The 26,729-nt window shown below is 40.9% G+C and overlaps 1 protein-coding gene across 1 annotated transcript; it reads left to right on the forward strand.

Moving 5' to 3' along the window:
* The first annotated feature begins 453 nt into the window (after nt 1-453).
* Nucleotides 454-16,681, forward strand: LOC120776924 (basic-leucine zipper transcription factor A-like). Its single transcript, XM_040107995.1, has 3 exons — nt 454-1,234; nt 14,838-15,281; nt 16,560-16,681. The coding sequence occupies exons 1-3, from the start codon at nt 454-456 to the stop codon at nt 16,679-16,681; spliced, it is 1,347 nt and encodes a 448-aa protein (XP_039963929.1).
* Nucleotides 16,682-26,729: the final 10,048 nt, after the last annotated feature.

The following is a 26,729-nucleotide window of genomic DNA, read 5'->3' on the forward strand; positions in this document are numbered from 1 at the left end:
GCGAAAGTCTCGCAAATAGTTTAGAAAAAAACAAATTTAAGAAGATTAAAATTGAAAATGTAGAAAAAAAATTTTACCGAAAAAATCGCGTTAAATTGAATTTCGAAGAAGTGATATTAAAAAAACTCCAACGAAGCTGAATGCTCAAAGGCATTTCTAGGATAAAAGTCCGCAAATACACAAAAAGCGTTCATTTCGACTTAGACCAACACCGTTAGCTGCACGAGGGCCGAAGCATTTGGCAAACTGGATTATACCGCAGATAACAACGGGCCATGGGAGAAGAATCCGGCTGTCGCTGTGAGTGCTGCTGGCAGTGCCGGCAGCGGCGGTCACGGTTCCGGCAACGCGACGACACTGGCCAGCGGTGGCACCACCACGACAACCACCGTAACGCCAATCACAACAGTCGCTGGCATTAAGCCGCTACAACAGCAATTGCAACAACAATTGATGCATCAGCTGCAACAACGGCAGCTGCAGCAGCACCATCAACACCACCAACATGTACAGGGCGCGGCTGGCGCTGGCGCCGGCACCGGCAGCGGCATCTCGGCTGGCGGCAACAATTCGGCTGCGGGCGGCGGTGGGCACTCGCATTTGCATGCCACCCATTCGCATCCGCACCAACACGCCCACGCGCACACCCATACACACGCGCATCAGCATGTTCATCACCAAGGCGCTGGCGTTGCTCTGCTACAGCAACAGCAGCAACAACAACAAAAGCAATTGCAGCATCAGCACTCGCATCCACCGTTGGCGCCACACGCACATCCGCCGTTGCAGCATCATGTCTCGCTGGGCGGTGCTGGCAGTCATCGCTATCAGTCCATGGTGGCGGCTGTCGTACAACAGCAGCAATTGCAACAACAACACCAACAACAGCAACAACAGACTACGCAGCAGCAAGCACAACAGCAACAACAACAACAGCAGCAGCACCATCATCATCGCCAACATTCCACGCCGCAACACCACCGCTCGGCATCGCAACACTCCGCCACCACCATAAGGCGCCGCACACTCTCGCACGTTTCACGCTCTTATTCGGCGTCCGCGGCTGCCGCAGCCGTAGCAGCAGCAGCAGCTGTCGCCTCATCCAATGCAAATGCGAGGAACTCTAGCGGCGGTGGCAACATACAGGTCGCCCCGAGCGTGGAACGCTCCCGTTGCCGTTCACCAATGATGCTGTGCCACAGCCACAGCGACGGCGAGTTTCCCATGTACAAAGGTAAGTACAAGAACAGCTAACAACCAATGGTCAATATGCCTATCCACAGTTGTGAAGTACTTTAACTCTGAAGCGGTACAAAGCTTTACGCGAGCTTTATTTTGGTTGGGGAATAGTTTCGAAATCGTTCAAAGCTTACAATATGGGTTCAGCTATGTTCCTCGCTTGTAGGAAAAAACATTTGGCGGCAGATAGAAAGATAGTTAATAATGCGGTATTGCACTGCGAGCTAGGGTCTATTGTTTCCGCTCCTATATTACTTATGGTCACCAAGGTCCAGTATCCTGAACAATTCCAGGTGCCTGCTGGGCGCTACTGAGGTGATGTGATCCCTGTCCATGTAGATGGAACCCAGGGCCTTAAGCCTGTTTCTGCAAATTTCTGGTCAATCCAGAATCAGGTGTGTTGCTGTTTCCTGCTCCAAGTCACAGAACCGGCAGTTTGCGCCCATGTTGGACAAGTGCTTCCGGAGCCTGCAGTGCCCTGTGTAGAACGCGACCAGGAGGCGAAATTTGTCACGGGGGAGGTTAATCGTTTCCATAAACCTAGAGAGGTTATACCCTTCTAGAAGCAGCTTGGCATGGCAGATTCCTGCTGCCTGCTACCAGTGCTGTTCTCTCTCCTTCTTGCGGAGCAGCTACCCCGTTTGCACACTGATAGGCGGTTCAGCTTTCCTATGCACTGATCTACTAAAAGCGATTTAACCTTAAATGCCGAGATCGCTTTTAGTGCCGGTTGACTGTCGCTAAGAATGACGATACGCTGGTTGCTGGTTCATTGAGTTCTACGCACTGACTTATAGCAAAAACTTCTGATTGAAAAATGTTTGGAAAACGTCCTATTGTTATGGATAGCCTAGTATGCGGTCCCGCAATGCCTGCTCCAATGCCCTCCGGCGTGTTCGTGCTTGGAAGAAGGGCCTGTGGTGTACTTTCCCCTAGGGCTTTCTTCTGTTGAGACGACATTATTTTCCTTTTGCCGAAAGCCTCTGCTGACATTAGCCGCATGGTATGTTTCGCTACGTGTTTAATCACCAGATGAAGTGGTGTGAGTTCCAGTATGACTTGGCAGCCCAAGCAACCGCTCCATATTTGACAATAGGCCTTACAAACATGGTATATAGCCGTCTAATGATACTTGGTTTGCATCCCCATGGTCTGCGGCAGATCACGATGAATCTCCTCTACAATATTTAACAACAAATTGTCCCTTAACAGTCACACTATAAATGCTAACGAGACCGTTGCCTGAGGTCTTTGAGATCCCAAACACCGCATCTTTATCATTCATGAGACTCACGCTTATATTAAATCCAGGTAATCGATTAGCTGACAGCGAACGGGAGCAATGGAGAGTAAGAGAGTATTCTCAAAGTGTTCTCTTGGTGTTTAATGCAATAGCAAATACCGAACGAAGGATGACAAAGGGCCCGACTGCAAGTGCACCCGCTTTGGTAATCGAACACCCTAACACACTCGAGGAGCGAATGCACTTGAAATGACATGTGTAAAGCAGCACACGTGGGTGCGTAGATGTTTCGCAATAATTCAATTGGAAATATGGCAACGATGTGTAGCTGTAATAGCAACTGACGCTAACAAAGCGGCAAGCAGGAAGTGCATTGAACTGTTGCATTGCAGTGGCAAAGACTTTTTCTGCTCCACATTGCAACAATATTTTACACATATCTGAATTCCTTAATGAATTCTGGTTCATGGTTGCCATCTTTCTTAATTTACATAAATAAAATGTCTGAATTCTAAAATGGAAGCCGGCAAATTCGACGTCTTTTCCACTGAAATTGTATCAATTCACAATTTGTTTGGCAATCTAGCGATCATTGCAAATGATGACTAAGCTTACAATAGAATTTTTAACTCAAAGCGAAGCGAAATTGCTCGCCTCCGTCGTAAATTTATACCAATCTCACGCATGACCTCACCTAAGCACGGGCTATGATACCTCTAATGTGTGCGTCGACATTGTTACGCACTTTATCGTCTTCTACACTTTGTATTTAATAACCTCACCCAGATAGTGCACATGCACTCAGCCATACGTACGTCTTTTTATGGGTGAAAGCGTCATCATAAAAAATAAGCTTTTTCGTCTTAAAAATATAATACATACTTCGTGACCGAAATTTTTATCGGCCTTCAAGCATTTAGCGATAGGAGGACTTACAATTTCGCACGGAATTTTAAACATGATGTTAGTGTAGTAGTACATGGGTTCTTTTCGTTCCCACCGCCATTCGTTATCAATTGATACACACCTCTTAAAGTGTGTTTCGTATTTTTTAAAGAAAAAGTTTGACGAGTTGCCACTCTGAAAACGTATTAACCTGCGACTTCAATATGTATAGGGTCTAGTAAATAGGAATCCACTATTTTTGGTTTCATTTAGCATAGTTACAATTATCCGATTAAGATGAAATAATCACCATTTCTTTCGAAAACTTGTTGCCATTTTGCAGTCAGTTTCATAATGACACACTTATAGACACTCTTGTCCTTATTGACAAAAAACTGGGACAGTCGATATTCACAAGCTTCATTAAGGCTAATTTTTCACCAGTAAAATCAATAATCACAGACAGAAAGAGGTACTAGTAATCACAGGATGTCAAGTCGAGACTATAAGGTGGATGCATAGCAACCTGTAAATCAAGTTTCCGGATGCATAGCACATCTTATTGCTACCTTAAAGTTCTTGTTGCTTCCTTCATTGTTGATAGTGCAGGTCTCAATTAGGAGTTTGTTCGTAGGTGAGCAGCTCAAAGTACATGAATTCCTGCCAAAAGCACAAGCAAAACTTTCCTGATTACCAATGTTGCCTTTTCCATGCGATTCCACCACTACCATTTTCTCTTCTCGTTCTGGTAAGACAATAACTATTCCCTTCCGAAATGTTAGGATTCAGCAGATATTCCTTCATTGTGTACAATGTTCAGTTGCTGGGAAATCGAAACAGTATTTACATGGTGACCGATCTCCATTTCCATTATTTAATCGATTTTTTCGACAATTGATCTTCCAGAACGTGGTGCAGCTTTGACACAAAAATTACTGGAAAGGAGTCGTTGAGTCGAAAATTGTGCGTGGTTTTCTGTTTCAGTATCAGAACCATACACTCCTTCTACATTTTCAGCTGCCTGGATTGCGTTTTCGAAGATAGAACGAAAGAAGTCAGTTAAATTTTACTATACATAATAAATAAAGGTTCCGTACTTTTTTAAAGAAAAAACACAGAAACGTAAAATTTGATTAGGATTGTTTATTATCATTCGAAAGAATATCCTTTGGCATTTAGTTTTTGAAGATTATCTCTTTCAAATGTTGGCGTCTGTTTGCGGTCCATCCGTTGACTCGTTAGAGCATTTCGACTGGTGGCTGGCGAATGACATGCGTGATGTTTTGCTCTAAGGCCTCAATCGAAGCGAAATTGCTCAGATGGACTTTAGATTTTACATATTCCCACAGGAAAAGTCTAACGGTGTGATATCACACGAACTTGGTGGCCAATCGACTGGCCCAAAACGTGAAATAATCTGCTCATCGAAGTGTTCTTTTAACAAATCCATTGATTGAAATGGTAGCTCTTGAATTTCTCCAGGTGGCTCTTCAATTTTGCTTGTTTACATATCCATTGAAAACGTCCGATCTTCTTGGAACTTTTCAAGCGCCCATAGAGCGGAACCATGACGGTTGAGTAGGTCGAGCGGCTTCAGTTTTTACACATGCTGTACTATTTTGTATGCTTTCGTTTTAAGATATCGTCGAAAAATGCACCAATTCATTCCATACGTCAGTCCGAGTTGCTGCTAACGGCGCCGATTCAACTCTCCACAGTCTTCGTGTACACCCTCAGCTACGGCTGCTATATTTTCTTCACTGCGTGCTGGAGGTGGTCTATTCGGTCGATATTATGCAGTAATAAATGCAGGGTCTCAAGATCGGTTCTGGTTTCGCGAATAGTACGCTCAGCAGGCCGATTATGTTGACCGTAAGTTGAGCAAAACGTGCGAAATACATTCCTTACAGAATGGTGGTTTTCGTAATAATGTCGAACGATTTGTAAACGTTGTTCAGGCGTAAGATTTTCCATGATGAAATGTCAGACAATACTGAACAAAAATACATGACAGCTTGACACCACACACGTGTGATCTATCAAAAAAAGGCTATTGAAAAAAGTACCTCTACTTGGATCACCCATTATAATCGAAAGTGTATTTGTAATTATTAATTATTATTTCATTTATGTTTCTTTGGAATTTATATGTTTTTGTAATAGAGTAGATCACAGTGAAATAATTTTTTTCGACTCTTTTACTAACTGTTAAATGCAACGGCAGAAGTTCTTATGTTTTTGAAATTCGATTTGCTCAAATATACGCAGCAGGACACCCACGTTGTTGAATTATGGTTCATAAGACAACATATTTTCATCAACTCTGCTCTCTCCAGTAGCCTTATTTAGTTGTTGTATTTTCATGCAGCAATATATTTTATTGAAATATTAATTTCTGTTGTTTATGCCGTTATTTATCAGAATTACAGGTAAGCAAATTCCTCAAAATTACAAAGGCAATGTCAATAAAATGCAAATTCATTGTTAAAATTAAATCAGACCTTTGCTTTCGCAGTCATTCTCAAAAGTAATCAACAGTGAAGCAAAAACGAAAATAGTAAATAATCTGAACAGAAGTTTAATGTCGAGAGCAGACCGATTGGCGCCCAGCCTCCGAAGGCTTGTACAATTGCTTTTTAAATGCGCTTTGCGCACCCACCACCTCAGCCCACATGTGTACACACATACTTACTCAACTTACTTTCCCTCGTTTTATATAATATAGAGGAGCGGAGGCATGAGTATTTGTGGAATGGCTCCAATGAAAGAAAATAAGATGGCCGACCGAATTCATAAGAACATAATGAATGGTATTCGTTGTACTCAAATATGCTTAACTGTAAAACATTCTCCATTTTGTATTTATTTTAATTATTCAAATAATGAAAAACCGCTATCAAGAACTTGCCTGGGTAGAGATTTCAATAAGTATAGTAGTAGATTTCAGTGAGCGAAAGTAAACCCATTGATTTGTGTTTTTAAACTTTGTTTTAGTTTGAACACATCCTTAGAACATCATCGGATTTTTAAGTGCTGGTTTCGCATTTGCTACTTGGCTCCCACGTCACTGCTGACAGTCATAACATCGAAGTCGTAGATAATTTCGTCTTTCTTGGAACCAGTAGTAACACCAACAACAATATCAGACTCGAAATCTAATGAAGAATAACTCTTACCAACAGGTGCCACTTCGAACTGAGTAGACAATTGAGAAGTAAAGTTCTCTCGACGAACAAAGACAAAACTCAGCAAGTCAATCATCATCCCCGTCCTGCTATATGGTGTAGAGGCATGGACGATGACGATGATTTATGGTCCTTTGCGCATTGCCAACAGCCAATACCGCAGCGGATGGAACGGTGAGATGTACGAGATATACGACGAGAAGGATCTGGCTACACTTGGAAACTCCAAACTGCGAAAAGAAAAATCCACTGGCGTCTACGCCAAAAAAGAAAAATATATTTAATGATTAAGGTGCCTTTCCCCCTCGTGAGAAGGTAACGAATGCGCAAGTGGTCTTCTGTAACACCTATCCGAGAGTCCCGGTAGCTCTGGCGTACGCACGTTCAAATAAACCGAGTAGTTATGTCATAAACATCCATAAACCTCGCATCAACGTGAGTGGGTGTTTGGCTGTGTGTTTGCACAAGTGCACATTTCAAAATTCGAGTATTTGCAAAATGCGAAACAGAGGTAACGCAAGTAAAATTCCACCGAAACGCCAGCACCAAATTAGATCTCACACCCGCAGAGAAATGGTTTGGCTCCGCAGACAAGTTGCCTCAAGTTGTGGCGTTCAACTTAAGATGCTGCGCAGCTATGTGTCGACTTGCCACTTGCCAAATGGCTGGCAGCTTGCAGCGGGGTACGGCGGTTTGGGGTTTAAGTGTGTCATTTGCATAAAACCGCACATTTTGCATTCGGAATATTTTGGCGCAATGCTTCACGAAATCACTGTTAACTTCTTCTCGCCCCAATTACCACACGCGCATAACGGTATACGATGGGCATATTCGTGTGTTTGTCGTACTACAAGTTGGTGCTGCTCTACACAGCCTCACATACACACAGCCACACACAGACAAGTTGAATAGGCGTTTGTATGTTGCCAAATTTCTGCAGGCGAGTGCCAAGCCGAAAAGCGAACAGCCTTATCGTTGTCGCGATGACTGACTTTGACACGAAAACACAGCCACCGAGAACCTTGAACCTTTTCACTTCCACAACAACAATTAAAGTGATAGCTGAAAAGAGATTGGGCAAATGGCTTGCTAAGCCAGTGAGTTAAGTAATCGTGTGAAAGCGTTAGCGGCCAGTAGGAGTCAGCAACAATAGCAAAGCATTAGGCCTTCCACTAGCCCCAAATAAAGATCAACAATAAAAATTTAGTTAAATGGCATGAGAGTGTTTTACATAAAAGCCGAGGCGGGAATTGACACACAAATGCTCGCATATATACATACATATACATATACTATTAGATGCGGACTTTTGCAATAATAGCCATCATTCCGTCTAAGCGCTTCACTAAGTACTGGCTTTTAGGCAAATTTCGGAATTTAATTATTCACCGTTAGCGTTTATTATAAAATCTCGCGCAAATATTCGGTGAGTTGCAAATTGAAAACATGTGCGCTCTGATATTGACTCATATACATATGTGGATGCTCTCACATCTATAGAGTAATGAGTGATGAAATCATCTTAGCACTTAGTCATGAGGCGTCACATATTGGCTCAAGTTTTGAGTTCTCAGTGCCTCTCAATCTGTTGTATAACTTAATTAGCACCAACCATTACTGTTTCTCTCTTATATTTATTGGTTTGGTTTCAGAAATGTCGTACTTTTTTTGTGTCAAAGTAAGTTCTGACTTTGGACTGAATTTTTCTACAGAACCATAGAAATTTTCAAGTTCCCTTTGAAGTAATGAAATTTCGGTACATTAGAAATTATTCCACAATATATAGTCTAAAAGCAAGGACTAAGAACTATATGTTATAACCTGCATTTTGAATGAGAAAGAAGCTTGTTCAGGCTTTAACAGAGGTGTAGACAGTAACTTATTATACATTATTAAGATTTAAGAGCTAAGTTCGGGTATAACCGAACATTTCTTACTCTTGCAACTTGGAAGGATTAAACCAGGAAGTACCTTCAAGTAAATAAGGCCTGTTTGTTATATGGGGTATAGGGCGAGTTTTCACCCGATTTTATTCGTTCTAAGCATAAACATGCAGCGTTATGAGAAAAATACGATCTCCCAATTTTATCAACATAATTCACATATTGACCAACATATCCGGTAAAAAGTCACCCGGTAGTTCGAAAACCTTAATATTAGGCATATGAGGGTATATTAAATGATTCTTGATTTGTATACTGGAAGGTGAAAGACTCAAATGGAATTTAAAATTGTGTTATAAGGGAAGTGGTTCGGCTTCACTCATTCATTTTCACACTGTAACATAGGAATATCCGTAAAATGTTATATACTGAATTTGGTTCGCGCAGGTCTCGGATACAGGGTTTGTCCGGAAAGTAATAGGACTGAGTCGATTTAAAAAAATTTAGTTAACCAATCGTTTCTATTCTATAAAAGCTTTCAAAATAGGCTCTTTCTGCGTCGATGCAGCGCTGCCAGCTTGATTTCCAAGCATTGAGGGCGTCACGGAAAGTCGAGGTGCATGCTGCTTGGATCCCCTTTTATCAACCTTTTCAGGCAAGGAAACAAAAAAGGTCCGGGGGCCCATTTGGGCTGTAGGACGGCTGTGGAAGCATTAGGATTCCGGCCTTGGTTAGGTAGCTGTTCACAAGAAAGGTGGTGTGAGCCGAGGCGTTGTCGTGGTGCAACTTCGAATCGGCTGCGATATCTTATCGGACCCGATTGACACTTCGTTTGAGTCTCTTGAGGACTTCCACGTAAAACTTGGTGTTGACGGTTTGTCCAGGAGGAAAAAATTCATGGTGGATGAACCACTTCTTACTAAAGCGCGGTGCGCGTAAGCTTCGAAATACAGTCGCGGCGGCAGAAATCAGTCCTATTATTTTCCGGACAAACCCTATGTTTTCACCAGAAAGTGGTCGGTCCAATTTTGACCCTGACCCCATTAACGTCCTCACTCCACTTTCGGAGGATAAAATTTAGTGTCTCAGACGTTTTCAATTATTGATTTATCGCGCTTTTAGTAGTTTTTTACAGTACCGTTATAAGGATTTATATTTGCGCCAGGCAAATTTGGTTCTTGTAGCTTCAGAGGCTTAGGAGAGATGTACATTAAACTTATTAGAGGGCGATGCGGCGCCGAATTTTTCTAAAATTTTACTCATAGATGTCACTTGCTCCAGCAATGCCCTGTGCTAAATTAGAGTTTTATATTTTAAGTTTAGTTAAGGCACTTTATAGTTCTTTTGTTAATGGTATTTTATGAGCGTGGCAGTAGTCCGATTACGCCCATCTATGAACTCATAGTTTTTATTACTAAGGAACTCGCCAAGCTTCATCAAGATATCTCAATTTTTACTCAAGTTGCAGCTTGCACGGACGGACGTTTAGTCATAACTCTATATTTAGGCGAAGAACACTGTTATACTCCGTAGCGACACGTTGCAAGAGGTAGCCCGTTAATTCACAAGCATTTAAACTGCATCCATTAGCAATTTCAGAATGAAATGACAATTAGTAATGCAATAGTTTGAGATATTCTTTATCTAAACTACAGAAGTTTGCATAGTACAAAGCAACAATTAGCCACAATATGCATGCGGTCCAGCCTAGCAAATACTATCTGAGGTGAGCTCTAAACTTAAAACATAAAGGACATGGAAGGCGTTTGTACAAACTACTCGTGAATTTTCAGAACGGAATAAACTTCCACAAAATCCATCAGCTGTACATAGGCAGCGTAAACTTAAGCGACAGAAGAAGCCATTAATCAGACACGAAAACACCAGTTCTTTATATCTACTTTAAGTGAAGACTCAAACTTTACCAAGAGAAATCTTAAATAATCCTTAAGTGCGGTAAGAGTGCATAGCAGATAGAGAATACTATGCGCTCTGGTTATGGTGGCCATTAAAACACGTTTCTGATCAAACATACGCCCACATACATGCAGCAGGAAACTTTATTAATTTCGACGGCTGCAAGCGGAAATAAAGCGCCGAGCAAGGAGAAAACAAACGAGCCGCACGTCTTGACAACTCTGATGATGTGGCGAGTTAAATTAGTTCAGCACTTACTCAACACGAAACGGAAGTGCGAAGGCAGAAGAAGTGCGATAAGGGAATACACAACCATAAGATGAATCGCAAAAGATAGTACGCAGTAACTACAAATAAGCAAAACGTTGGCTAAGGGCAAGCAAGCGCGTTGAAAGCTGGAAATTGAATTCCCTTTACAAATCAATCACAAACTCAACAATGTTGGATGCTCTCGGAATGAAGTCCAGTGGGCAAAGGCTTTTGAGCTGTTTTTTCTCGCTTTGTGTTTAATGAGGAAATTATTGGAGAGAAATTATTTGCTATTAATATCGTTTGCAACAAGCTGAGCCCTGCATTTCAAGTCCAGTATTTGAGAAATCATACCCACACACACCTACTTACAAGGCAAAAGCCATGCAAGAGCACGAGAGCCGTTAATATTGTTAGTATTTAAGGAAGAGTGTTTAATTGTCGTGCTGTTGGTGTTTGGACAATTGCAGTGTCAGCGTTGCCAACCCTTTCAATTTGATCATTTAGTTCTGTAGACTAGAGCACAATAAATCCAAACTAATGAAATGTAACGAATAATTATAGTCACAGAACTAATGGAGTTGCCGAGTCAAGGTCATTAATATTAAATTCTCATTACACACACACACACACATACGGTGCTTAGTAATGTGTCGCCTTAAACTTATGGTTTTGGAATACTTTAGTTTGGGCGGAGGTGTGCGAGCATTGTTCGAAATGAATAATTTTCCGCAAATAAATTCAAATTGCTCGTTTCGAGTAATAAATCCAATTGAATTCTCACTCAGCCCATGAGTAATTGCCAAGGTAATGTGAACTGTGTAATCAATGGAATGAAAGGCTGTGCTATCGTGGCTGTCAGAAGCAACAGCGTGGCTAAGTGCATTGTCACAAGCAGCTTCAGCGAGCTATGAGTGCCCGTAATAGTATAACGGTAAGAATACCTAAAGTAGGTGTGGCTTTTTAGTTGAGCGCGGTCCCAGGTGCTTTACTGGCGTAGGAACCGCTAACGCGGTTATAGCCGAGTTAAAAAAACGCACCAATCGTTTCTTTTTTTCGCAAGGTGTCGCCAATTGGAGATTCCAAGCGAGGGCAGGACCTTCTCCATCAGATCTCTCCAACGGATGGAGGTCTTCCTCTTCCTCTTGTGCCCCCGGCGGGTACTGGGTCGAATACTTTCAGAGCTGGAGTATTTTCGTCCATTCGGACGATATGACCTTGCCAGCGTAGCCGCTGTCTCTTATTTCGCTGAACTACGTTATTGTCGTCGTATAGCTCATACAGCTTATTCACCGTTGCCAATGTGTAAAGGACCATAAATCTTCCGCCGAACCTTTCCCTCGACAACTCGCAACGTCCATAGCTCTGCACCATATAGCAGGACGGCAATAATGAGTGACTTATAGAGCTTGGTTTTTGTTGGTCGAGAGAGGACTTTACTTCTCAATTATCTACTCAGTCCGAAGTAGCACCTGTAGGCAAGAGTAATTTTCTCTCGCAGTAGAATGAAGAAGTCTCGCGATAGGGAGTCACCTTGTCTGAAACCTCACTTAATACAGAACGGCTCGAAGAGGTTTTTTCCTCTTTCTTTCAGACATCGCGGCTAAAGTCAGCTCTTTTTCGAGCTGTCAAAAGAAGCTTTAAAATCGGCGAAGAGGTGGTGTGTGTTGATCCTCTTTTCACGGGTCTTTTCCAAGATTTGGTGACTATCTGGTCAGTTGTTCTTTTTTCTAGGTTGAGAAGGCTTATCCCACGGTAGTTGGCGCAGGTTGTGGGGTCGCCCTGTTTGTGGATTGGGCAGAGCACACTTAAATTCCAATCCGACCATATTCTAAGAAGCTCATGCATGCTCTTTATAATTTTTTCGCCGCCGCATTTGAATAGCTTGGCCGGCAATCCATCGAAACCCATCGCTTTGCTGTTTTTCAGATGGATAATTGCTATTCGAACCTCTTCATGGTCGAACAATGGAACATCTGCTCTAACGTCATGGATTGGGGAATCGGTCCCCAATCTTCTGGTGTTATGCTTTTACTTTCACTGCTATTCATCAGGCTGGAGGAGTGTTCCCTCCATAATTTTTGTACGCTCTGGGCATCAGTCACTAGATCACATCTACAAAAGTATGCTCCAGTCTTGAAACCTTCTGTTAGTTGCCGCCTCTTTTCGTAGAATATTCGAGCATTACGCCTGTTGGTCAGCTTGTCTCTTTTATTGTCTGCAAATACGTCTTGCTTCCCTCTTCAACTCTCCTTATCTATCCTATCTTGCACGTTGTGAGGTAGGCAGTTTGCTTTCTCTACGCTACAACACGGCACTCCTCATCGTACCAGCTGTTCTTTTGCCTTTTCTGAACAGCAATGGTTACTTTTGTAGCCGTACGTAAGGAACTTCAAATGTCTTCCCACAGTTGATATATACAGAATAAAATTTAATAGAGGGATATGGTGGATAAGAGGCGGCATGAAAAATGCTCATAAAGTTGAAAAACTTTTCTTAAATTAAGAAAGTATGGTTGTAGTTCGATTTTCTCTAGTGTCAAGAATTGATTAAGTTTGGAAGAGGCAGATCAAGTGTTTTCTGTGCCATATATCGAAATTACATACATAAGAGAACTGAAGTCACCTTTCCGAAGCTCGTTCACTGGGGAGTTGAGTTAGCAATAACAGCAAGTTTCTCAAGTGAGATGAATTGGCATCGTGAATTCACTTATTGAGTAGACTAAATACCTGCAAGTGCTTTGGCATACTAAGCATATGAATAAGCTACGGTAATTATACGCTGTCGAGGTGAGAGTGTGTTTTTCGGTTCTATGTGCTCCGTTAAATGACACAACTAATAGCCGTTAACTAATATGAGACACAGCAATTTACCTTTTGTGCTCTGGCCGGCGAGAACCACAAGATACGCGGACACCGCTAATTAAACAGCTTTGCTGATTTCATTTCACTTAGCTAACGGCTACAATTTCAGTCTAAACGGCGACGCGTTGAATGGCATACGAATACGCTAAGTTGTTGGGCAAACGGGAAAACGAACAGTGGCTGCTGGAGATCGAAAAGAATTTGTAATTGGAAACGCATGAGACTATTGTGAGTGGCGATCAGTGAGAAGCTGGGATTTTGAGTATGCAGCGGGGTGCAGAGCGTGTGGTGGATAATGCAAATTTTTTGTGTTACTTGTCGAATTGTTGAAAACAAGTTTGAAGTGCCACTAAACAAGTGAACAAGTGCTACAATTATATATATGTATGTGTGTATATGTGTAAGGCCGAAGTTGAAAATCAGAAAATTCTTAGAATTAGTGAGCACTAGCATGTAAATTAGCGCAAAGTGGCGAGGTGCAAAGTGCTTGTCTAGAAGGACGCAATATGCTCACCTACATATTGATTAAGAATGTGTGTCAAATGAGAGAACGCTTGCGTTTTTTCTAAAATACATACTTTTTGCGCGTCTTCCGCTTTATTCCGCTGCTGTCCAAGCACTTGTTTAACTGTGTCGCGCTTTTGTTTTTCCTCACTGTGTCCATTGTAGTTCTTCACTTTGGCGTTTCGTATCCATTGTGTACTCGCGCGGCATTGGCGCATTGCAACGACCAGCGACCAGAAGCCAGAAGCCATAAAGAAGGCTTTCAAGCCGAGCGCTTCGGTGGCGCGCTAGTCTTCAGCAGCAATGATTGATTTTTAATTTACTGTTCCACCTTCGTGTTGTTGTTGTGCGCGGTCATGACATGCCTACGTCCATCCATCAAGCGCTAAAGTGTGAAAAGGTGTACAAAGTGAGATGTGAAAATGAAATGAAATAAATTGTGATAACTGCCTGAAAGCAATTCCCCGCGAGTGCGTGTGTTTGTCAAATTTTTGTTATTCACTAAAGTGAGTTGTTTTACACGGCGTCTCCACTGCGCATTTACTAAACTGTTTCGCACGCTGTTCGCCACTTTTTAACTAGAGTAAACATCACGTAGCCCATAAAAACGCTCGGCACACACACACACTTCCACGCATATACGCGTAGCGGCGAAAAACCTGGCACTTTCGCACATATGAGCGCTGGCAAATAATGAAATGCGAGTCGCACGTGCATGAATCTACGTCGCAAGCAGCCAAAAATAGACCGGGAGCTGCAGCTGCGACGGCTGAGCTTTAGTGCTGTTTATTCTTTCACTTTTATCCATTCTACTTGCTTTTTTAAACGCGTGTGTTTGTGCGTTTGCCTTCGTTTGCACATAATTCAGCGGCAGTACTTGTACTTATAAATATGCGTAGCATGTGTTGCGCCTGGGATCAGCTACCTGCTGGCACGCACTGCAAAGGCCCATCAACATCGAAGTCCTCATCGTCAGCGGCGGCTGTGCAGCACTACAGCGAGCAGCTGGAACGCACTTCAGCCACGAAGCGGGTGACGGCGAAGCCTCCCACGCGTGCACAGCCCCTTTCACAGCAGCATCGCTCGCAGCCGCAGTCGTCGTCGCCGTCGCAGCCGCACCACCGTTACAGACGGCACCATCACCACCACCACCACCATCATCATCAGAGCCAGCCGCACAGCCAGCGGCAATACTATTATCAGCACAATGGGCTGCAGTATTCGTACCAGGAGTATGGTGTTGGCAGCGCTAGTGGCGGAAAGACGACGAGTAACTGTCGGAAACGGAAACTACTGTATTTCTTTAAAACAGGTAAAGTTATGTACTGTTTTAAGGGACGTGATGTATATTTTATAACTTTGAAAGAGACGTTTTCGAAACTCTAGATTTCAAAATTCGTTATGCATATTAAAGAAGAATTAAGGAATAACTAAAAAATAGCAACCTTTGTTTATTCTACATAGTTGTTACCATATCTGAGCTCGTAAGTCATATATGAAATCCTTACTTAGTCCCTTGGTGTTTCTAGAGAATGTTTATTGATAATACATTTTTTTAAGGTTTGCTGAAGTCTTATTCGGAATCAGAGTATGTATGCCTTAAGAGTATAATAGTATGGAATAAGATCACTTTTTTTGAATAAATGCCGCCAAAATTATTTGATACTGTTGTTGTAATAACCGAATTATGCCTTCTCCGTGTTTTACCTTACATATGCTACACGCTTTGTGACTATTTGTAGGCAACTTCCAACTTCTGGCGAGGTTTCTACAAAATCGAAATCATTGTTTGTTTTTTGCTTTCCTCAAAATTCGTAGTTATTCCAACTCGCACATTTTTCCATATAAACTGTACGTTGGGTATAACATTGTAGCAAGCTTTTCGCTCACACTCTGTGTATTCTTTTCTTTTCAACTACTAATGCGAATGACAAAGTGTCAATGATGTGAGTCATGAGTTGGAAAAGTTATTCCGTAACTTTTAAGTATGCCGTTGTTCTGCGCTTCCAACACTTATTTACATTTTGACTGACGCGTATACGCTTCAAACACTTCCCAAGCTGATTAAATAGTTTATAATGACTACTCATAAAGGTAGCTATAAGAATATGCAGTTATCAGCATGCCTTTGAGTTTCGAACTTCGAACTTTGAACTGTTTAACCAAGTTCAAGCTGCAGCTGAGTGAAGGCTCAATGTAGGTTCCAATTACCGCACCCATATAAGTCTACTTTGCTATAGTTTGCTGTGAAATCTATTTTTTTTAGTCATATCCTTCACATTTTCCTGAGAGAGCTGCAAAAATCAGACCCCTAATGCATATGTATGTGCGTATAATACAACTACAAACATGTGCTGGCCGCTTTCCAACAATAAACATGCCTACGCATGTCTTCAGATTGTAAAACATTGCGTAATTGCTAGGAATAAGATATGTGTTAAATACACATGTATTTATGTGCGCGCCTTGCCACATATACATGGCAAGAGGAGGCGTGGAATACATATGTGTGCACTCGTCTATAAGTTGCCTTTGTTGTCCTCCTTAAATAAAGATAATGTTGTAATTCATTTAAATTGTTCTATAAAAGACACGGCAAACTACCTTTGCTTGGCACTGATGCGTGTGCATTTGTATTATCCCAGCCCGCTGAGGCGTATGAGTTACGTTAAACGCGCCATGATTATGCTTTTCGTTGTACAGGGCGTATGAGTAATACTTCCTTTCATGAGTAATGTGTATTTACCTGGCTTGAATTTAAATCTGCATGCCAGTCGGGCGGGAACTCATTATACGTTTCAGAAAAGTAAAGAAAAGTCTGTTTTTCTCCTTAAGAGCACGCATTTGTTGTTGGGTACTCTCCGTTTCGGTTGTGCTAGCGGAAGCAGTTATGCTTTGTACTTCAAAAATTCAGATCTAGTTGGATAAAGATTTATTGTCGATACGAGTACACATGTTGTCAGTAGTAAGATGTGGATTTACGCAGATAATTTAATCATTTACAGGCAGTTGAAGTGGTTGTTAACTAGTTGAGTACAAAATGATTGATTATAATAGAATTCTAAGTATGAGATATTGATGGTTTGTAAGAAGCCGCCAATGAGTGTCTTCCGCAAATATTTCAGAATAAAGAAATGCTGCTAATTGTAGCGCAATAACCACAACAGCAGACGAATGATACCCCTAACAACAGCGTCTACATAACCGGCATGGACTCGAATGTGAATTTGTGTTTAAAAAAAAACCTTCCAACCCATTAAACCCCATTAAATAAGAGCCATAATAGTGGCGATTTCTTGTGCAATTTTCACATTTATGTGAATTTTTCCTTAAATCCATGTCAAAGGTCAACGACCTAAAGCAACTTATTACAAACCAAACCCAAAAGATCATATCAACCTTCGTGTAAGCAAACAAATCTTTTTGCAAACGCAGCAGCACTATTCGGCAACAGCCTGGAATCTTTCCGAGAATGCATTTGCGATTTTGCTTTTTATTTGGCAGACCTCCTCATTTAAGCACAAATTGGCTTTTCAGCACACAGCTACACACACATCCATGTGCAGCATGTAAGTCGTGCGGCAGAGTTACTTAGTTAACAAAATGTTGCCGTCGGCTGTTTAGATGCGTTCAGAGTTCTCAAATGCATGCCACACCATCGCACTATCTCTAGACTTATATGTATGTGCTTTACATCATAAGCGCCAGCAGTGGCCATGCAACTCATTTGCAGTCTCCATGAATACACATCGTTCCTATTTGCTCGCTTGCGCCTGTCACATGTAGTATACGCACACATACATACATACATGAGTACGCATTGTGCAAAGCTGTTTGCATAAGCCTCTGTCTGTCTAAATGTCTTTTAACATATGTGCTGCACGATTGCATGTTGCAACAGTTGCATCTGCTCATGGATTGTCTGATGATTTACTTTGAATTTGCAAATGTTATCGGAAAGACTGTCTAAACGCACACACACAGACTCACACGAGCACTCGCATAATGAATATGCACTCGTGCATATGTAAATAAGTACACAAGTGCTTTAAATTTACACACACACACATACATGCATTTGATATCGTAAAATCTCTATGCCGCGCAACACCACCGTTTTCCAAACACAAATAGCAACGCAGCGGAAGTAAAAACTATTTAGAAAGCCATTTCAGCAAAAAGCAATGAAAATTCCTTAAATTTAGTGCGTTGAAATTCTATAGATTCTTTAGTGGAAGACCAATAAATCAAGCATTGAGTTTTCGTCAAACAATTTTGCTTGGAAATTTGTCCAAAAAGAAAAAATAATTCCTGAAAAATAATATGGAGTGAATGGAATATGATAAGCCTATTAAATAGTTATATTATTAGAAGAATTCTTTAGCGTTTGAGCATACAACTTTAAGCCAGATTATTAAACGATTTTATGATGGCAGTTGACTCGTTTCAAAGAACTGATATTTAAGTATCGGCTACTCGAATTTACAGAGAACAAAATATAGTTTATAAAGTTACTAAAGGATGGCTTCTATTAGTGATTCATTGACAAGTATCTCTGTTACAAGCAAATTCGACACAAGGTGACAGACCGAACCAGGAGTTTTAAATTTTTTAAGATTTAAGTCCGTGGAAATAGAGGACACAATCTTCCAGCAAACTCTTTTACTTTAAAAACTGTCAGATGAAATTATTTTGATATGGTTCACAAACTCAGAATTTTCCACGAAAAGATCAATTCTGATATACCCAAATATTAATGACCACTTATATGTTGACCATAAAGTTTCAACAGCAAAATGTTTCAACAAAAATGTTTTTTTTTTTTGGTGTCAGAGAAGAAATCTTCCAAGAGATACTGCCGCTGTAGGAAAGCAGCATGCACGATTCATATTGTCCGCTAAGGATACACCTCTTTCGGGATTACGCCCAGTTAGTATTACCTAACTTTACTGGACTTGCGGCTGCTTTAGCTTGTATTTGAACCTGGGGGACCGCCTTTAAGCATTACTTCGCAGGACTAAGCAGGGCAAGAATGCCTCTTCACAAACTCCCTGCGAGATTATTGAGCTGGTCCCGCTGCCGTTCTCTTATCCTGAGTTCTTGGATCGCTATTGCGGTCCACTCTTTCATTTTCGACCATACCAGCTTTGATTGAAGCATGTGGCTTATAACGTTATCGGACGTCATTTTTTAGTTTATTATTCGTTCGATGGCAGTTCTTTCCATCACATATAGGAGAAAAATATAAGCTTGGTGTTTTCATCGGCACTGCTGCAGAATGAACATTTTGTGTCATCATCATGGCCAAATCTATGGACTTTACTGTCCCCCCGTGTCGTCTTTCAATTCAGACTGGTTCGTTCTTAATGAGCCTAAGCATCCATCCTCCTTTTTCCTCCGCATCTCATTGTCTTTGCTACTGCTCGAGGCTCGCCTGTCTCTCCTTTTTTCGCTCGTCAGCAGACACCTATGCATAGCTTTATATTTTTGATAAACTCTACTTAGTTCTGAGGCCATTAATTCCGAGGCATAAGACCAGATATGTACTGACCATTTCATAAGAGATCGTTCTAACACGCAGGCCACACTCATGACTCTTAACCTGGACACTGGCTTTGCAATAAGAACAATGCGTGTTTGTGTATATGTGTTGGTATAGTTGCAATTATTGTAAGCCAGAAGATAGTTTCAATTAACTTAAGATAAAAATCGGAATATATTTCTTCAAGCGGTAACGATTTATGTGTCTTCTTCGAAAAGCAGTTAAGTCAAATCCCATGCATCAATTTAAATGCTTCCAATACTTGACGTGCTTGCAAGATTTAGTCAATAAAATGGCTGAAATTGCCGAAAGCAGGCTCGTACACTGAACCGAAATGTAGATAGTGAAGTTTAATAAGCTTTATGTGGCCCACAGTGGAATTTGTAGTTACTTACTTTGAGCTTAAAAGGGAAATAAATGATATAATGAAACTAAAGTCTATGAATTTTCATATACCTCGAAGTATTATAAAGAAATTGTTTTGAAGTTGATCCATAATATTGATGCTATTCGTTCCACAATAAGAAAAGTATGTTTACTTACTCAAGTTTCCGAAAATAAAAGCTTTTGCCACACAATGTCTTTCTGTGTAGACGTAACATATGATTTAAGGAGCTCAGACGATTGGCGATAATTTGCAAAGAGCCTTTTTATGCTCGAATAAAGTGAAAAGCATATTTGTGCAAGCATATATACATATATATAGTAGCATTATGTGTAAATATAGCATGCCTTTGAGCATTTCGCAACATTGGTCCTGCCAAAAAGATTGGGCACAATGAATGACAGCCATAATTTATGCGACTTTGACTGTGATGGCGTCGATTATGGAAATTTCTTACTGTCTCGTGAGTTTTCTTTTCCAATGCAAGTGTATAAATATGATAAGTAGGTGTTTTCATATACTTTAAGAAATATTAACCGATGCCCGAGGAGTAAAAGTTATTGAAGAGAATTAAGAACAACTTAAAGGCTTCTTAAAAGCGATAGTTGTATGTTTACAGCTTGTATAGAGAGCTTTTATATGTTGTATGATATCTTTTCGAAATTTGGTATAGATTATTGCTCAAGGGAAGGCTACAAACTTCGAATAATTTGTTCAGATCAAAGTAGTATAGCGGATAGCTACCAAATAATCCGATCAAAATCAAGGTACAATTTCTTTTACAACCTTTTAGGCTATAGAAAATACGTCTCTGTAAGGTATTATAGCCTTTGGGACAGCCGAAGTTTACGTTTTGTTTCCTCGTTTTGGGAATTTGAGAAATAGTTAACTATTAACCCTTAATAAGGTTACCAATAAGGTGCCACATACCTTTTATATTAATTAACTACTTGATATTGCTATTAGCTTACGAATTATTTGAATTTTATTCTCGACGACTAATAATTACGTGTGCTCCTAGTAAACAATCAACAAACCCATACACGAGCCATGAAAATTGTCTTTTGCCTGCGAAAAGTCCCTAAAGCCAATGAGTATATTATCTAAGCTCGAAAAGCACATACAAACACATTTCTATGCACTATATGTATATACATACAACACGCAGCATTGTTTACACACACACATCCCCGATATGTAGTAAGTAAACTGCACTCGAAGTGGCGGTGATGCCAACGACCACGTAATCCTTTTAGTCCTTGTAACAAGTTTTTGGGTAAAGTAACTGAATACAAGAAAAAAGTAAAAAATAAATTCGTACACAAAATAAAAGTGAAAGTGAACACGAACCAGAAATGGAAGGAAAAAGATTTCGCTGTAAACAAGCGCAGCCACAATTCGCCCCAGAGCTCACACCCACACTACTGGGAACCTTCTTCGCAGAGCAAAATGTAGATTTAAAGCTTTGATACAGCCGAAAATACTCGCAAGCGAGCGGCATGCGGGTGCCTACGAATGTGTGCGCGTGAGAAAGTGTAATGGCACACACCCACAGGCGCAAACGAGCATATAATGTGTGTGTGTCTGCATATAAGGGCTGCATAAGTACATAGTCTGTATCTAAACATTGGGGATTTATAAGATTGTTTTGCCGCTATTCTTATTTGCCACTCTCCAAGCACAAATAACAATGCAATTCACTGCGCCAAAAGGCGACAATAATAAAAGACCAAATAGGGAAAAAGAAAACGCAAAATATGAAAAATGGTTCTAAGAAATTGTAACAGTCACTGGAAAGCGAGGCTGTCAGGCAAATAAAAAGAACTGGGCGCCTGTGCGAAATGACGAATGGTGTAAACAACATTTGCAATGCTTGTGACATGTCTACAACAGAAATTAGATGTTGGCAACAACAGCGGATTGCTTTTTGTCAACAACATTGAATGCTGCAGTAATCATTCTTCCGATTCATCAGCTGTTAAACAATGTTGGGAATGGAATTTCGGAACACAAGATGAGTTGCTCGCCTTCACACTACAATTGTTTGGAATGCATATGAAATTGTTATAATATTTGCATGGCCATCACGGGCACGCTTTCAGAAGTCCAGATGCTGAACCCGATTTCGACGGTTTTCAAGCATAAGTCGGCCGATACTGCTGCAATTTCACGTTCGATATTCGTGCGAAGTTCATCAATCGTCGAAATCGTTGTTGATATAGACCATAGACTTGACGTGGCCCCACAGGAGATAGTCTAACGGCGTCAAATCACACGAACGTGGCGGCCAATTGACTGGGCCATTTCGTGAGATAACACGTTCACCAAACTTGGTCATCAATAAAGCGGTTGTGATATTCGCAGTGTGGCTTGTGGCGCCGTCCTGTTAGAACCACATATTGTTCAAGTCCATATCATCCAACTCCGGCCAAAAATATGCGGTTATCATTGAGCGGTAGCGATTCCCAATCACAGTAACGTGCCGATCTTGATCATCACGGCCCAATGACGCCGCTGGTCCATGAACCGCACCAAACCGCATTTTTTTCGGGATGTAATGGTGATTCATGGAGTACGTGTGGATTGCTGCCTGTCAAATAACGCATCTCTTGCTTATTGAGGAAGCATTTCAGTCAGAAATTAACCTAATCGCTGAAGATGATTTTTCGATGAAAATCCGGATCATTTTCAAGTTGTTGCTTAGCTCAATTAGCTCGAACATACGACGATTCTGGTGGTCAAGCGGCTTCAGTTCTTATGTGAATTTGATCTTGTAAGAATGTAGGCCAAGATCTTTTCGAAAATTTCGAAAATACCTGTGAATTCAAATTTTTCCATTAGACGCTCAATTGTTGATCTGAAAGGGCGATTATGACGACTATAAATTGGACGTAGCGCTTTAAAGTTGAGGCCACTGACTCCGAATTTCGGAAGTGAATTTTAATAATTTCGTCTCATTGTTGAGTCGTATATCTTTCCATGATGAAATGGTAAACCTTACTGAAAAGAAATGTCGAAAGATCGGTCTACTTTTGTGACGTCCCTATTGAAAAGCCCGTTTTTATCTGAAGAGTTGTCATAATACGATACTATTAAAAAAATGAACAAGAAACTGTAATTTTTTTGGTTAATCATGTTTTTCTTGTATCAGATGCTGAAAGACTTTTCCACTCTTCCACTTTTCCATTATTTTATCTTATTTTTAAAAATATTACAAAAACTCTATCCTCTCAGCAATCTGCTATATCAGCTGCAGTGTGCAGAAGCAATTTTTCTTCCTACCTTCAGCAAGCATGATTAGTCGCTGCAAACAAGTTTGACTGCCAGGCGGAAACTTCATTCACTCAGAAGCTACTTAAAAAGTTCTTGCGGCCTTTTCCAAGAATAATTTTTAATACTTCTGGATCCGCTCAATATACATAAGTAATATTGTTGGTGAGCATAAGACTATTTGTGGCAGACTACATGCCACTATTGCGTGTGTGTGGGTGTGTGTGTATAGCGTGTAATTGTATATGCATACCCGCCGGACCTTTTCTCCGACAAAGCAACCAATTTGTGACAAACAAATGCTGACTGCGACCCCCGCAACTGTCGACAAAGCTTCCTGCCTGGCTATGTCTTCATTCATTCTTTGTCAAGCGGAAAATGTCGTTTCCTTTATAACCTCCGTTACTGCGCGTAGATGTACATATGTTTATACGCTATGTGGCATTCATTGCATTGTTGTTCTGTTGTTGTAGAATTGCTTAATTTTGCTGTGTCAAGCCGAAAGTTTGCGGCATTTTATGTCTGGGTCAATTGGGGAAATTGATTGGGGCGTGTGTTTCTGTACTTTGAGGTCAATCAGGGAAAAATGTCGCAACGAGAAATCAGGTTGAAAGTGATTGCTAATTTTATGCCAGTTTGCCAGCGCACATGTGTGTGTAAAAAATTAAAGTAACAACAAATTGTATGCCGCTATAATTTGTTTGTTTTTGCAATGTGTGTTTCCCCTCCAGCAATCGCCCGCACAATGGGCCATTTATATCGCATTATTCAATTTATTTTGCAAATTTTGGAAACTTTTTGCTTCGAACTTTTCACAAATTGCGATTATTTATAGATTTCTGTGCGATTTGCCGCGGAAAATCTGTCAACCGTCCACTAAATCTCATAATCTCCTCAGAAAAATCGAATGTTTGGACAAGGGCATAAATCTGCATTTAATTATTTTCTCCATTTTCTAAAAAAAAATTTTAATTTTGACCAAAACTCACTGACTTTTTGAAGTGACACCAAGTAAGCGCTGGTGTTGTTGTTTCAACGCATTGTGATTGAGATGCATCAGCGAAATGAGCGCTTGCGGCTCGCTACATGCCATGTACAATACATATGTACCGTTTGACACTCAGCTGCGGTTATATTTAGCTTGGCGTGCTTTTGCAATTAGGTTTCAACCGCCAAGGTTACAATAACAATGCCTCATCACATGTTAGCCGTCTTAATGCTCATCCGTACAACAAGCACACGCATATAAATATACATAAATATGTGCATGTGTGTACCGTATTGCATATTAGTTTTCATTGTATGTGTGTGTTTATGAGTTTTTAATCCCTCGACGCAAGCAGCGGAACGAAATGTGACAAACGCAAGATGCAAAGCGCCAACTATCGAAGCGAAATATGAAAAGCAATGCATGAAAACATAAAATGTCTCTTTACAACGCACACATACACATGTGTGCGTGCATGTGTATGTGCCGCTCATTTGGCATAACATACACACATACATATGCATATATTGTATGCCCACATTAGATGCACGCTTGGCCTTATGTTTTCGCAAAAATATATGCACTCGTCGAAGAGTTGGTTCGGCGGCTTTGGGCTGTGCATTTGTGGGTGTGCGCACGCTTGGCAAGCTCGTTGAAATCCTTGAGCTGTGATTTGTACGCCCCACCAGTTCTTTTGTGTGAAGTCTGAAAACCCTGTAGTGAAAATAACTGTAACAACGGCATGCTATAATGCTTGGCTTTGGGTTGGCATGTGCTTACAATCCTTTCCATTGATGTCTGTATGGCTGGGGGGTCTACTTTTAGGCGCTATTGTATGGTAAGCTGCTTTAGTATCCAGTGCCAATTTGAGAACAGACATTAGTGGATACTTTTTTGAGCATCGAAAGTAAAAAAAAATATTGATACTGTAATTAATTAGAAAGTAACAGTAAAATTAGTAAACGAGCTTGCACCATTTTAGGAAATATGCAAAGAAGAAATGAATGTGATTTCTTAGTTTGACATTGTATTCCTTCTTCACTGCTTGGTTTATTTTTCATTTGGTTCTTCTGCATCTTCCTTGCTGTTTTCATTCAAAGGCATATTGTTAGGCGCAACAACTAAGATTTCTAGCTATCGTTTTTGTTGTTTTCACTCTTTCACCGCATCGTCAAGCGCTTGTGTATGCTAATCATGTTTTTAGCTTAAACAAATACAGGAAATTTCTCATATATCTACATATGTTCATATGTATTCATTTTTAGAGTCAAACCAAATATCGTTTGCTTTTGCAATTCAGTGAATATATACAAACATATGCTTATATATGCATATATATAAAGGCAGGCAGGCATTTTTAGTTGTTAACCAGAATTTTTAGTTACAAAACTGAGGCAAATGAAGCATTTAAGCAAATATCTCGTAAAATGAAAGAGTTTCCATACAAGCACCTGATAAGGATGAGAAAGTGAGCAAATTTCAGATCCATAGCTCACAACCGTAGGGACTAGTTTGTGGATATTCAGATAGACGGGGAGTGGGACAGACGGACATGCCTAAATCGGCTTTCAATCGGCATGAATTTCTTAAGTTTTAAAAAATTTTCCGAGATTGTTTTTCAAAGTCATGAGTTCCACATATTTATATATATAGTATATATGTATATATATTAGGGCATTACCTGATTTCTTCTTCTTCACTGTGGCGCCGATTGGAGATTCCAAGCGAAGCCAGGTCATTTCCCACCTGGTCTTTTTAACAAAGTGGAGGTCTTCCTCTGCTTCCCCCAACGAGTACTGCGTCGAATACTCTCAGGGCTGGAGTGTTTTCATGAATTCGGACAACATGACCTAGCCAGCGTAGCCGCTGTCTTTGAATTCGCTGAACTATGTCAATGTCGTCGTATATCTCGCACAGCTCATCGTTCCATCGAATACGATATTCGCCGTGGCCAATGCGAAAACTCGTAACATCGACTCATCGGTTGTCGTCACCCAAGCCTCTGCACCATATAGCAGGACGGGAATTATGAGCGACGTATAGAGTTTAGCTTTTGTTCGTCGAGAGAGGACTTTACTTTTCAATTGCCTACTCAGTCCGAAGTAGCACCTGTTGGCAAGAGCACTCCTTCGTTGGATTTCCAGGCTGACATTGTTGGTGGTGTTAATGCTGGTTCCTAAATAGACGAAATTATCTTCAAAGTTATGACTGTCAACAGAGACGTGAGAGCCAAGTCGCGAGTGCGATTATGACAGGAGATATTTCGTTTTGCCCTCGTTCACTGCCAGACCCATTTTCTGTGCTTTCTTGTTCAGCCTGGAGAAATCAGAACTAACGGCGCGGTTGTTGAGGCCATTGAAATCAATATCAGCGGTGCACGCCAGCAGCTGTACACTCTTATAGAAGATGGTACCTTCTCTATTTAGTTCTGCAGCTCGAACTATTTTCTTTTTGGTGTGCTTTTGATGTTACTTAACGTCAGTTTACACAGCCGTATTAGTTTTGCGGGGATACCAAATTCAGATATCGCGGCATAAAGGCAGCCCCTTTTCGTGCTGTCGAAAGCAGCTTTGAA

Source organism: Bactrocera tryoni, chromosome 5 (assembly GCF_016617805.1).
Source record: "Bactrocera tryoni isolate S06 chromosome 5, CSIRO_BtryS06_freeze2, whole genome shotgun sequence".
NCBI lineage: Eukaryota > Metazoa > Arthropoda > Insecta > Diptera > Tephritidae > Bactrocera > Bactrocera tryoni.

Coding starts and splice junctions, on each gene's coding strand:
- LOC120776924 (XM_040107995.1), top strand. CDS start 454: ATGCATCAGCTGCAACAACGGCAGCTGCAGCAGCACCATCAACACCAC. Junction 1,235..14,837: donor CGAGTTTCCCATGTACAAAG/GTAAGTACAAGA, acceptor CACATAATTCAG/CGGCAGTACTTGTACTTATA. Junction 15,282..16,559: donor ACTGTATTTCTTTAAAACAG/GTAAAGTTATGT, acceptor GTTCTATAAAAG/ACACGGCAAACTACCTTTGC.